Source organism: Dictyostelium discoideum (assembly GCF_000004695.1).
Source record: "Dictyostelium discoideum AX4 chromosome 3 chromosome, whole genome shotgun sequence".
Taxonomy (NCBI): Eukaryota; Evosea; class Eumycetozoa; order Dictyosteliales; family Dictyosteliaceae; genus Dictyostelium; species Dictyostelium discoideum.
Window position 1 is genome coordinate 5,033,022 of NC_007089.4, and position 13,305 is coordinate 5,046,326.

General features: G+C 22.6%; 7 protein-coding genes across 7 annotated transcripts in view; 3 read left to right on the forward strand and 4 right to left on the reverse strand.

The window, feature by feature from the left end:
- The window catches only part of DDB_G0281857 (hypothetical protein), a gene marked incomplete at both ends in the record, with an annotated part of 3,291 nt that extends 1,168 nt beyond the window's left edge, over positions 1 to 2,123 (reverse strand). Inside the window, 2 exons of the mRNA XM_635370.1 lie at positions 1 to 1,729; positions 1,781 to 2,123. The exon at positions 1 to 1,729 is cut by the window's left edge and continues 1,168 nt beyond it. Of these exons, the coding sequence (XP_640462.1) occupies positions 1 to 1,729; positions 1,781 to 2,123 (2,072 nt within the window). The remainder of the gene's footprint in view (positions 1,730 to 1,780) is intronic.
- Positions 2,124 to 3,418: 1,295 nt separating this feature from the next.
- Positions 3,419 to 4,015, forward strand: DDB_G0281859 (hypothetical protein; the record flags this gene model as incomplete). The annotated part of the gene is made up of 2 exons (XM_635371.1): positions 3,419 to 3,473; positions 3,594 to 4,015. The coding sequence occupies 2 exons, from the start codon at positions 3,419 to 3,421 to the stop codon at positions 4,013 to 4,015; spliced, it is 477 nt and encodes a 158-aa protein (XP_640463.1).
- Positions 4,016 to 4,193: 178 nt separating this feature from the next.
- Positions 4,194 to 4,787, forward strand: DDB_G0281937 (maf family protein; the record flags this gene model as incomplete). Its single annotated transcript, XM_635372.1, has 1 exon — positions 4,194 to 4,787. The coding sequence occupies one exon, from the start codon at positions 4,194 to 4,196 to the stop codon at positions 4,785 to 4,787; it is 594 nt and encodes a 197-aa protein (XP_640464.1).
- Positions 4,788 to 5,223: 436 nt separating this feature from the next.
- Positions 5,224 to 7,176, forward strand: DDB_G0281861 (hypothetical protein; the record flags this gene model as incomplete). The annotated part of the gene is made up of 2 exons (XM_635373.1): positions 5,224 to 5,467; positions 5,636 to 7,176. 2 exons carry the CDS (start codon positions 5,224 to 5,226, stop codon positions 7,174 to 7,176), a joined length of 1,785 nt encoding a protein of 594 aa, XP_640465.1.
- Positions 7,177 to 7,331: 155 nt separating this feature from the next.
- slob1 (FVYE domain-containing protein) lies at positions 7,332 to 9,481 on the reverse strand (the record flags this gene model as incomplete). Its single annotated transcript, XM_635374.1, has 4 exons — positions 7,332 to 8,824; positions 8,930 to 9,074; positions 9,205 to 9,321; positions 9,479 to 9,481. The coding sequence occupies 4 exons, from the start codon at positions 9,479 to 9,481 to the stop codon at positions 7,332 to 7,334; spliced, it is 1,758 nt and encodes a 585-aa protein (XP_640466.1).
- A 659-nt stretch (positions 9,482 to 10,140) lies between these two features.
- On the reverse strand, positions 10,141 to 11,619 carry adh5 (zinc-containing alcohol dehydrogenase; the record flags this gene model as incomplete). The annotated part of the gene is made up of 4 exons (XM_635375.1): positions 10,141 to 10,165; positions 10,269 to 11,275; positions 11,369 to 11,466; positions 11,610 to 11,619. 4 exons carry the CDS (start codon positions 11,617 to 11,619, stop codon positions 10,141 to 10,143), a joined length of 1,140 nt encoding a protein of 379 aa, XP_640467.1.
- Positions 11,620 to 11,998: 379 nt separating this feature from the next.
- DDB_G0281867 (hypothetical protein) lies at positions 11,999 to 12,229 on the reverse strand (the record flags this gene model as incomplete). Its single annotated transcript, XM_635376.1, has 2 exons — positions 11,999 to 12,072; positions 12,163 to 12,229. The coding sequence occupies 2 exons, from the start codon at positions 12,227 to 12,229 to the stop codon at positions 11,999 to 12,001; spliced, it is 141 nt and encodes a 46-aa protein (XP_640468.1).
- Positions 12,230 to 13,305: the final 1,076 nt, after the last annotated feature.

Consider the following 13,305-nt stretch of genomic DNA (forward strand, 5'->3'; position numbering starts at 1 on the left):
GAATCATTTAGAATTTCTTCAAAACAACCTCTTGATAAAAGTGAATCTGTTGTGATTGTGGTGATTGGTGGTGAATTTTGTGATTCATTTTCAAATTTCTCCATTTCATTATAAAAATGAATGATTAAATCAAATTGGAAATTTGATAAAATTAATGATATGAAAAACCATGTTATTGGTACAACTGATGGTATTGATTTATAATTATTAATTAATATTGATATATATTTCTTTATTCTTTCTATACCTTCTTCATTTAATAATACATTTACAAATAATTCTGGTATTATATTTTGTCTTGTTGGTAAATGTTGTTGATAATGATAATTATTATTGGTATTGGTGTTGGTATTGGTATTGGTATTGGTATTGGTATTGGTATTGGTATTGGTATTGTTATTATTATTATTAAAATTTTTATTAATAAATTCTAATAATTCATAATCACCATATTGATAAGATAATTGAAATAGGTGACCTAGACAATATGGATTTAAATGAATATGTTGTTTAATATTTTCAATTACATTTTCACCACCAATCATTAATAAATACTCTGATATTATTGAAAACTTTAAATCATTATTAAATTGTTGGTTACCCATAATTATAGTATTTACAAAATATTCTATCATTTTAATTCTATGCTTTTCTTTATCATTTTTAATGAATTTTTCAATCATTTTAATAATATCATAATCTATTAATTGGCTATTATTATTATTATTATTATTATTATTATTATTATTATTATTATTATTATTATTATTATTATTATTATTATTATTATTATTATTACTGACACTATTATTATTATTTGAATTATTCGTATTACTATAAATGAATATTGAAATAAAATTACTAATAAAAAGTTTTTGCTTTTTTGATTTTATAAAAATCATTGATGATAGTGAACCTTTTAATTGACCACATAATAATTGATTAAAATCATCATATCTATAATTGAATAGTGATGGTATAGTTTTATAGAATCTATGAATTATATCATTATCTAACTCTATTAATTTTGATAATGCTATATATGGTATTGTGAATTGTCTATTAAAATTATTATTATTATTATTACTATTATTGTTGCTACTATTACTATTGTTATTATTATTATTTGAACTACAAAATAAATAACTAAATATACCAGAAAAGAAATTTCTATTATTTTCTGTAACTATATTATTATTATTATTATTGCCATTACCTGCACTACCACTACCAGCACTATTAATTAAATTATTTTTATTTGGTAATGAAATAAATTCCATATTATTTGATAATAAATAATTTGATAATTTATTTTTATTTGAAACCCAATTTGGTGAATCATCACTATTTTTTATTGAATCTAAAAATGAATGAGTATGATCAATTTGATTATTATAATTATTTGGTTTTGTTTTTTTTATAAATTCTAACAATTCAACTGCTCCATGGTCAAATATTGCATCAAATACATTCTTTGTTATATGAATTTCAAATTTATTTGAAACAATTGTTGGTGTTGGTGATAATGTTATTGAATTTGTTAATTTTTTATTTTTATTATTATTATTATTGTTGTTACTATTATTAATATTATTAATATTATTGCTACAATTATAAGGTGATGTCATTAATGAACAAATTGTTTTAAATGAAATTATATTATTAAATTTAACTGAAAATAGTAATAAATAATCAGAGAAATTTATTAAATACTCTCTATAATATCGAACTAAATTTATATAAAATTGTTCAATCTCTTTTTCATTGAATAAACAATTACTATAGTTTAAATTTATTGTAATGAAAATTTTTTCTATTGATTTGAAACAAAATACAAGGTTTCTATCATTACGTGATACTTTTTCAATTAATAACCCAAAATGACCATGAGTTATCATCCAATTGATTGAATTAATATCAACATAACTTCTACAATAGCCAAACAATTGAGTATTTGGACATAAATTTTGATGATTAATTATTTGAATTTGTGATAAAATAAATCTTTTTAAATATATGTTTCTCCAAATTTGAAAAAATAAATTACTATTATCATTTTTATTATTATTACTATTTTTATCAATTATAAAATATAAATTTTGATTTTTATGATAAAATTCCATTTTTGTTATTTATTATTTATTATTTATAATTTATAATTTATTTATTTATTTATTATTTATTATTATTATTATTATTATTATTATTATTATTATTATTATTATTATCAATATTAAAATTTTATTAGTAAACAATTATGAATAAAGTAAGAAAAAAAAAAAATAAAATGAAAATAGAAAAAAAAATTAAATAGAGAGAAAAAAAAAAATTTAATAATCACACATACATTAATAAAAAAAAATTAAATTAAAATTTTGTTTTTTTTGTTTTTTTTTTTTTTTTTGTGCCACATTCAAATATAGATAAAAAATGTGTGTGAGTGCGAATTTAGGGGTTAACATATTTTTATTTTTTTTATTTTTTTTTTAATTATTTTCCTATTTTTGGATTTTGATGAAGATGGGACCACCAAATATTAAAAAAAAAAAAAATTAAAAAAATTAAAAAAAAAAAAAAAAAATAAAAAGTATTAAAAAAATAAAAATAAAAAATGTGAAAAAAAAAAAAAAATAAAAAAACCATTAATATTGGACAAAATGAGTGTAAAAGTGTGTTAATTTTATTTACCAACTGTGATAGTTGGGTGTGGTCAAAAAAAAAAAAAAAAAAAAAAAACCCTTTGGAAGAGAAGAAAAATGATTATTAATTCCCAGAACAAAGATTTTCCTTGTAATACTTAAGGTTAATTAAGTATTATTAGGACCAGAAAAATATTTCTACTTAGAATTAATAATCACTTTACCTCAAACCCTAAAAAAAAAAAAAAAAAAAAAATTTTTTTTTTAATTTGATTTGGGGCAATAGAATTATTTCATAAAATTAATTCAAAATAGTATTTTTTTTTTTTTTTTTTAGATTTGTTTTTACCCTTAGCATACCTATACTTAAAAAATAAAAAAATTAAATTAGTTGGTGTTTTTTTTTTTTGTTTTTTTTAAAATAAGAAATAATATAATGAAACAATCAGTTATTATAATTTGAATCAGCAAAATTAATTAAGAATGTATTAATGTATTTGTGATTATAATTCATCATAGTTTCAAAACAAAATAAAAATATCAAAAATAAAAAATAAAAAAGAATAATAAAAAAATAATTACCTTATACAATTAATAATTGATCAACTTGAACTAAACACGACGACGGTTGTGAATGAAATAAAAAAAAAAAAAAAAAAATTGGAAAATGAAAAAAAAAAAAAAAAAAAAAAAATTAAAAAAAAAAAAAATTAAAAAAAAATTCAAAAAAAAAAAAAAAAATATTAAAAAAATTATTACAAACAAATATTTACCAAACAATGAATCCAAAAGATAAAAGAGTTAATTTTGGTTCTATGGAACCTTTAATAAGAGGTATAAATATATTATTATTAAAAAAAAAAAAAAAAAAAAAAAAAAAAAAAACAAATATTAACCATTATTTTTATTATTATTATTTTTTTTTTTTTATTTTTTTATTTTTTTATTTTATAGATATTGGTACAGTTTATGAATTTTATTTTGATCAAAATACATTTATAGAATCAGAAATAAAAACATTTTTAAAAGAATTTGAAACAAAGAGAGGAGATAGAGATTTATATTCACTTTCACAACAAACCATAAATGCAAATAATACAATTGTAAATATAAATAGATCAATTCATCAATCAAGTCAATTCCTTGAAAATATTAATAATAATTTAAATCAAATAAATTCAAAGTTATCAACTCAAGTTGAAAATGAATCAATTCATCAAGAACAAAGAAATAATGATAGATTAAATAAATTTGAATTGGAATTAGTTGAAAAGAAATCAATTGAAGATTCATTCAATCAAAGAAAATCACAAATTGAAAATGATTTCAATGAAAAAGCATCAGTCCTACGTGACAAATATCAAATTGTATTATAAATAAATTAAAATAAAAAAAAAAATAAAAAATAAAAATAAAACACATATAAAATATCTTGAAAAAAAAAAAAAAAAAAAGGTGGTGAAAATTTTTACAGTGCGCAAAAATAATTATTTTTTTTTATTTTTTTTTTTATTTTTTTTTTTTTATTTTACAAGATTAGTAATAATAATAAAAATGACATCAAGACCATTAATTTTAGGATCATCATCAATATGGAGAAAACAAGTTTTGATTGATATGGGATATATATTTAAAACCATGTCACCTGATATTGATGAGAAAGCAATTAGAGATTCTGATCCAAAAACATTGACATTATTAATTAGTAGAGCTAAAGCTCAAGCATTATTAAAGAGAATTAAAGAATCTGATGATGAATTAGATAAAAAGTCAATTATGATTTGTTCAGACCAAGTTATAGTTCACAATGGTGTCATTAGAGAGAAACCAGAGACAGAGCAACAATGTAGAGAGTATTTACAAAGTTATGAATTCCATCCGGCTGTTGCTGTCGTTAGTGTGGTAGTTGTAAATATTGAAACTGGTAAAATCGTTGAAGGTACTGATATTGCAACTCAACATTTTAAAAAGATCTCTGACGAGTTTATTGATAAATTAATTAAACAAGGTGATGTTATGCATTGTGCTGGTGGTTTCACTGTTGAACATATGGCTGATTTCACTTTACAATTAGAAGGTGAAGTTGAAACTATTTTAGGTTTACCAAAAACATTAACTAAAAATTTAATTAGTCAAGTTTCACAATAATAAAAAAAAAATAATAAAATTAAAAAAAAAAAAAAAAAGATTATTATTTATTATTTTGGTTTTTTTAATCATTTTTTTTTTTATTTTTTTTTTTATTATTATTTTTTTTATTTTTAAATTTTTTGTGTAGGAAATCTTTATCTTATTTATTTTTTGAAATTTAAGATATTATTAACAAATCTTACGGGGTTGGGGAAAATTTTTTTTTTTATTTTTTTATTTTTATTATTTTATTTTTTTATTTTTATTTTTTTATTTTTTTTTAATTTTTTTATTTTTTTTTAATTTTTTTTTTTTTGTTAAAAGTTAGGCAAAAACACCAGGACTTTAAAAAAACACTGCTTTTTTTTTTATATTTTTTTATTTTTTTTTATTTTTTTTATTCATATTAATTCTGAATAGGATATAAAAGTAATATTACAAATAAAAAAAAAAAATGATTAAATCATTTTATTGTAATGTTTTAATTGTATTATTAATTGGATTGATTGGTTGTATTTTTGCTTCACCAACAACAATTTCAGTAACTCCAGGTATAGTTGAAAATTCAAATGACCAAGTTATTATTAGTTGGAGTGGTATTGTAAAACCAACAACAAATGATATCGTTGCAATTTATTCCCCATCAACTGCAAGTGTAACTCATCCATGGGGTTATATTAAATTATCACAATCTTCATGTAAGTATTTTAAAGATATTTTTAGAAAAAAAAAAAAAAAAAAAAAAAAAAAAAAAAAAAAAAAAAAAAAAATCCAAAATAAAACCAAGAACAAAATCTAAAATATTTTTTAATTTTTAATTTTTAATTTTTAATTTTTTTAAAAAATAAAAAATAAATAAAATAAAGCATGGAAAAGTGGATCAGGATCAGTTTCATTACCATTATTAAATGTTAGATCAGATTATATTTTTAGAATTTGGTCACCAGTTGTAAATTCATCATCACCACAATTAAATATTTTCCCAAATGTTACATTAACATTATTGGCAACATCAACAGCAGTAACATTTAAGAATCCAAATGCACCAGATAAGTCATATTTAGCATTTACAAATAGTACAAGTGAAATGAGATTAATGTGGATTAGTGGTACTAATGATTCACCAATTTGTTATTATTCAAGTGATCCAAATTCATTAAGCAACTCTGTGACAGGTATAACAGTGACCTATGCAATTAGTGATATGTGTGCATCACCAGCCAACGAGACTAATTACTTTAGAGATCCAGGTTACATTCATGATGTTGTCATGACAGGATTATTACCAAATACAACCTACTATTATTATTTTGGTAGTGAAAATGATGGTATGTCAGCTATTCAATCATTTTTATCACAACCAGATAATAGCGACCCATCAAATTCCGAAGCATTTGTAATTGGTTTTGGTGACCTTGGTACCACATTTCCTTATACAGCATTGGTCGAAACTCAATATCCAGCAAGTGAAACAATTGCAGCAATTTCCCAAACCATTAGTGCACCATATGGTTCATCACCATTTGTTAGAGCAATGGGTAAACAAAGTAATTCAATCGATAGATTAGATCCAAGTCAAACACCATTTTGGAGTGTTCATCACATTGGCGATATCTCTTATGCTAGAGGTAAAGCATTCATTTGGGATTACTTTATGGATTCTATGCAACCAATCGTCTCAAAAGTACCATACATGGTATCGATTGGTAATCATGAATACGATTTCATTGGTCAACCATTTGCACCATCTTGGTCAAACTATGGTAGTGATAGTGGTGGTGAATGTGGTGTACCATACAGTAAGCGTTTCCATATGACAGGTGCAGAGGATTCAACTCGTAACCTTTGGTTCTCCTATGAGAATGGACCAATTCATTTCACTGTAATGTCAGCTGAACATGATTTCCTTCCAGGTAGTCCACAATTTGAATGGTTAAATAATGATTTAGCATCAGTTGACCGTGAAAAAACTCCATGGGTAATCTTTAGTGGTCATCGTCCATTATATACCTCTGCATTACCAGAGGATTCAATTGGTTCAATCACAGCTCTTCGTGAAGCTATTGAACCATTATTCCAAAAGTATGATGTTGATATGGCATTATGGGGTCATGTTCACATCTATGAACGTACTTGTGGTTTCATTGGTAATTTCACTTGTGCTGATAATGATAATGATGGTACCGTTCATGTTATCATTGGTATGGCTGGTAATACTTACTCTGTACCTTGGGAAGGCTCTGATATTAGCTCTGGTAATGGTCACGAAGATGAACCAGAATGGTCAATCTTTAGAAGTATCTCTTATGGTCATGTAAGATTCTATGCAAATACAACCTCACTTTATTTTGAATTTGTTGGTAATCATAGATCAATTGTTCATGACTCTTTTTGGTTAAATAAATAAATTAAATAAATAAATAATAAATAATATAAATTATATTTTTAAATAATAAAAGATTTAAAAAAAAAAAAGAAAATATATATATATATGTTATTTTATTTTTTTTTTTTTTTTTTTTTTTTTAAAATAATAATAATAAAACTATTTATTTTATTTTATTATTTCTTTTTTGTTGAAGATGGTTTTAAAGAATGAGGACCAATACTGCTTTTTGGTTTAGTATTTGGTGTTGTTTTCTTTAATTTTTTAGCATTATCAGCATTTCTAATACTTTCTAATAAACTATTTCTACTAGATGATGATGGTGGTAATTTTGATGAAGAAGGTGGCGGAGGAGGTGGTGGCGCAGATTTTGGAGGAGGTGGAGGTGGTGGTGGCGTAAATGTTTGTAATATTGGTGTTTTTGGTGGTGATGATATTAAACTTGAATTTGGTGAAATTGTTGAAGTTGATGGTGATGATGGATTATTATTATTTGATAAATTAAAACTATTATTTAAAAGTGAAGTTGAAGAAGGTAATTTCATACTTTTTCTTTTATCGTCATTACTTGATATATTATTAAATGTATTGCTATTATTATTATTATTATTATTATTATTACTATTATTATTTGATGATGATGATGATAATTTACTTATATTACTTGAAGAGAATGAACCTGATAAAGATACTTTTGGTGATTCGAATTTATTTGAATTATCTTTAATAAAAGTTAATTGAGATTTCTTTAATTTACCATTTTGTAATGATTGTTGTTCAATTGTTGTTGTAACTTCAAACCAAGGATTCTTTACTAATTCCTCAAGGGTTGGAGTTTTTTCTGAAAAGATTTGTTGTAATAATAAAAATACTTTATCAGGGAATAATGGTATAAAACTATTGATATTTGAATGATCTCCTAACGGTATACCAATGATCATTTCAAATAAACAATGACCAAAACAAATTACCTCTAAATTGTCTTTAAATGATTGTGGTAAACCAATACCATAAATATAATCATTGAATAATGGTTTCATACCTAATAAACAATTTTCAATATCAACTAATTGACAAGTATCATTTGATTGATTAATTAAAATATTTGATAAATGTAAATGAGAGAATTGAATACCTTTACTCTTTAAATATAATAATGATTCCAATATTTGTTTACAATATTTTTGAATTGATTTAATTGGTAAAACAGATTGACTTTGTGATGATGATGATGAAGATGAGGATGAAGATGACGATGATTTTGGTTGTTTGTAAATATATTTTGTATCATATGGTGATAATGGTTTTGATTTATATACTTGATCACGAAGACTACCTTGTTTGAAGAATGTACGAATTACCAATATCTTATCATTGGCACCTGATACCTCAACGTTTATTGGTGTTAAAATATATGGATGTTTAAGTGAGAGTAGAGTTTTTTCAAACTTTCTCTTCTTCTTTTCATTTGACATTGACCATGGACATGATGATGGTGTTGGTGTAATTATTGATACTACGCATTCTTCTCCACCACCCATTGAATTCTTTGCCATACAATATGATTTTCTTAATCCATGTTTAGTATGTCCAATATCCTGTAATGGTTTTGAATATTCAAATTGTGCTGTTGATCTTAATTGAAATTGTGCTACTAATGCATCAGTTTCTAAAATATATATATAAATAATTAAAAAAAAAAATATTAATATATTTTAATTTTTTTTTTTTTTTTTTTTTTTTTTTTTTATATATTTAAAAAAAAGATAATTACCAAAATATTGTTTCTTTTGTTCAAATGAATTATTACATGATCTGCATAATCTTTGTTGACCTGTATATCCATATTCTATTGGTAAAATTGAATAAAATGATGAACATGAATCACAAAAAATTGAACCACATTTTCTACAGTGATGCTTAAAAAAAAAAAAAAAAAAAAAAAAAGGTAAGAATTAATTTTTTGTTTTATAAAAAAAAAAAAAAAAAACTCATCAGAAATTTCCGAAAAAAAAAAAAAAAAAAAAAAAAAAAGAATTAAAAACTTACTCTTCTTCTAATTAATGTGAAAGGTAATTGGCAATCATTACATTCCAAAGAACTTTGATCTGGTTTCCATTCAGCTTTACTTATGGCTGTTCCGCTGCTATTTGCTGTTGATGAATCCTATCGATTTTCATAAAAAAAATAAAATAAATAACAACAAAAAAATAGATTAGTTTAAAGTGACTAAAAAAAAAAAATAAAAAAAATAAAATTATAAATTTAAAATATAAAAACAAATAATAAAAACAGATAAATATATATAAATATTCTTACTTACCATTAAACTTATAAATTTTTTAAAAAATTAATAAAAAAAAAAAAAAAAATTTGTTTTTAATTCCGTCGCAAAAAATTAAAAAAAAAAAAAAAACAAATATTAAAATTGATATGTGTCGTTAATGTGTGTGTGTGGTATATCACTATATAAAGAAGTTTGGATGGAGAGAATAAAACTTAAAAATCAAAAATAAAAAATTTAAAATAAAAAAAAATTTTAAATGTTTGGTTTTTATTTTTTATTTTTTTAATTTTTTTTTTTTTTATTATCAATTATTCTGAAACTTTTTATCTCCCACAAAATTTTTTCTCTATGTGTTTCTACTCTATTTTTATAAAAATAGAAAAAAATAAAAAAATAAAAATAAAACAAAAATAAATAAAACTTTTTTTTTTTTTTTTTTTTTTTTTATATTTTTTATTTTTTTGTTTTGTTTTTTTTTTAAAAAAAAAAAAAAATAAAATAAAAATATAAAACAAAATAAAAAAAAAAAATAAAAATAAAAATTTCGGTTTGCCTGGTTGGGGACTGACTCTTCACACACAACCACACTTATTTTTGTATAGGGTCACCCCAATAAAAATTTTAATTTTCAAAAATGGATATTTGCATTTTATTTTATTTTTTTTTTTTTTTATTTTTTTATTTTTTTATTTTTTTTTCTAGAGGTTTACAACTGAACGGAGACTACATTTTTTAAAAATAAAAATAAAAATAAAAATAAATTAATAATTAATTATGATGAAATTTGAAAAAAATAAAAATATAAAAATAATTATTAATAACTTACCTTTTACCTTCATGCATAACATCAAATGCAGTATTAATTTCATTTAATGGATATGTAAAGGTAACATATTCATCAACTTTTAATTTCTTATCCATATATTTATCAATGATTGATGGGAGTTGAGAACGACTTTTTACACCACCAAAAGCAGAACCTTTCCAAACACGACCGGTTACCAATTGGAATGGACGAGTTGAAATTTCAGCACCAGCAGGAGCAACACCAACAATGGTTGAAACACCCCAACCTTTATGACAACATTCCAAAGCGGCTCTCATTACATTGACATTACCTATACATTCGAATGAATAATCGACACCACCATCGGTGATATCGACCAAATGTTGTTGAATGGTTTTGCCCTCTGGTAAATCTTTTGATGGATTGATGAATTCTGTACAACCAAAATCTTTACCTGGTCCAAATTTAGTTTCATTATTATCTATACCAATGATACGTTTGGCACCGCAATCGACAGCACCTTGGGCGACACTCAAACCAACTGCACCCAAACCAAAGATGGCAACGGTTGAGCCTTCTTCGACTTTTGCTGTGATTTTGGCGGCACCGAAACCAGTGGTAATGCCACAACCCAACAAACAAACCTTATCCAATGGTGCATCCTCTCTAACGACACAACAACTAATCTCTGGGAGAACAGTGTATTGTGAGAAAGTGCTTGTGCCCATAAAGTGGAAGATTTCCTTACCCTTGCATTTGAATCTTGTGGTACCATCTGGCATTTGACCTTTACCTTGAGTGATACGAATCTTTGAACAAAGATTAGTCTTGTTGCTTGTACAGAATTTACATGTTCCACATTCTGGAATGTATAAAGGAATTACATGATCACCAACTTTAACACTTGTAACACCTTCACCAATACTCTCAACAATACCACCACCTTCATGTCCTAAAATACATGGAAAAATACCTTCTGGATCACTACCACTTAATGTATATGAATCTGTATGACAAACACCAGTATATAAAATTTTAATTCTGACCTATTTTTTTTTTTTTTTTTTTTTTTTGATAAATTAATATGTGTCTTCTTTTTCTTTTTCTATTTCTTTTTTTTTTTTTTTTCTCTTACTTACTTCACCTTTTTGTGGTGGTTGAACTTCAATATCTTCAATTACCAATGGTTTCTTGGCTTCCCAAGCCACTGCTGCTTTACATGTAATAACTTTACCTTCTAAATTTATTCCAAAAAAATAAATAAAAAAAAAATAAAAAACAAAAAAAAAAAAAAATAAAAAACAAAAAAAAAAATAAAAAATTAGTAAATGAATTAGAAATAATAAAATAGAATTGCTAATTGAAATAAAGATTACACACCTGTGCTCATTTTATTTTGTTGTGTGTGTTGGGAATTGAAATTTAGAAAAATGAAAAAAAAATTTTATATTAATTTTTTTTTTTTTTTTTTTTTTTTAATTTTGGTGAAATTTTTTTTTTTTTTAATTTTATTTTATTTAATTTAATAATTTTATATTTTTTTTTCCAAAAAATTATCGGAAATTGTTTTAAAACATTCCAGAATTATTTGATGGATTTTTTTTTTATTTTTAGTAACATGGCATTGACATGAAATGATAACCCAAAACCACCTATTTATTTTTAGTCAAAAATTTTGATTTTTATTTGGACGACAAAACTATAAATAGGATTTTTTTATTTTAAAGTGATTGACTTGAAATGCGACATTCATAATTTTTTATTTTTTTTTAAATTTCACTGCACATTAACTTAATATCATCAATCAATAATAAGGCATCTTCAAAAGTATTTACTTCAAACTCTATTTGTAAAAAAAAAATAAAAAAAAAAAAAAAATTAGTTTAGGGAAAAAAAAAAAAAAAAAAAAAAAAAAAAAAAAAAAAATATTTACTAATTTTCTTTGGTTTGTATACTACTTCACCAGCTAATTTATTGAATGAGTTTGTTGTTTTAGACATTGCTATTTTAATTTAATTTGATTTGTTTTTTTTTTAATAATAATTTTTTTTTTTTTTTTTTTTTTATATAAAAAAATTTTGTGTTATAAATTTTTTTTTTTTTTTATTGACACTGACACTGAGATTTTTATGCGAGTTTTTTTTTTTATTGATACTGACACTGAGATTTTTATAAAAATTTTGCATTCTTATGGTCAGTCTTATTTAAAAAATAAAAAGAATAAAAAACCTTTAAAAATCTTTGTGTCAGTGTCATTCTTCAATAAAAAATAAAAAAATAAAACTCATGTAAAAATTTTTTAATTGGGTCAAAGCAATTAAAAAGAGTCATTTTAGTTTGATTTTTATATTTTTAATTTTATTTAGTATCAAAACTTTTGAAATTATAATATTATTATTAGTAATATAATTTAATATTTTAGAGGGCAGAAAATCATTTTTATAAATTCAAATTACAATATTTTAAACAATTGGTGAACCTAAAGATCTAAAATTTGGAACTTGTTATTTTTTTAAAAAATTTAAATCATTTATCACCCTTTTGAGATCAGTCTTGTTAATTTCTTTTTTCGATTCAGTTTTTAAAAATATTGTGTGAGAATCACTATTTTATTTTTGGATAGAAGAGGATATTTATTTTTTTAAACTAAAATGAAAGAAATTTTATTAATTCAACCATAAATTTTTTGAAAAATTGAATCAAAATAAGAAATTAACAAGACTGATCTCAAAAGGGTGATTGGAGAACACCTGTTAGATAGCAATAATCAAAATCAAAAATTTATAGATAATCCAGAATATTTAAGTTGAGAAAACTATACAAGAATTAGAAATGCACCATATCCATCAACCAAGAGCCAAATGTAATATTTTCAGCTAATACATTTGATCTGCTCTTCGGAGAGACAACCATTTTAATTACTTAACGAAAATACTAATGTTTTTAATGATATTACGATTCAGGTAACCAATGTAAAAAAGGTAGATATCATCAAAGAAAATACTCATATATGCTGGGGTTCCAACCTAGATATGAAAGGATTGGTGATCATTTTTCTCATTTTTAACATTTTGAA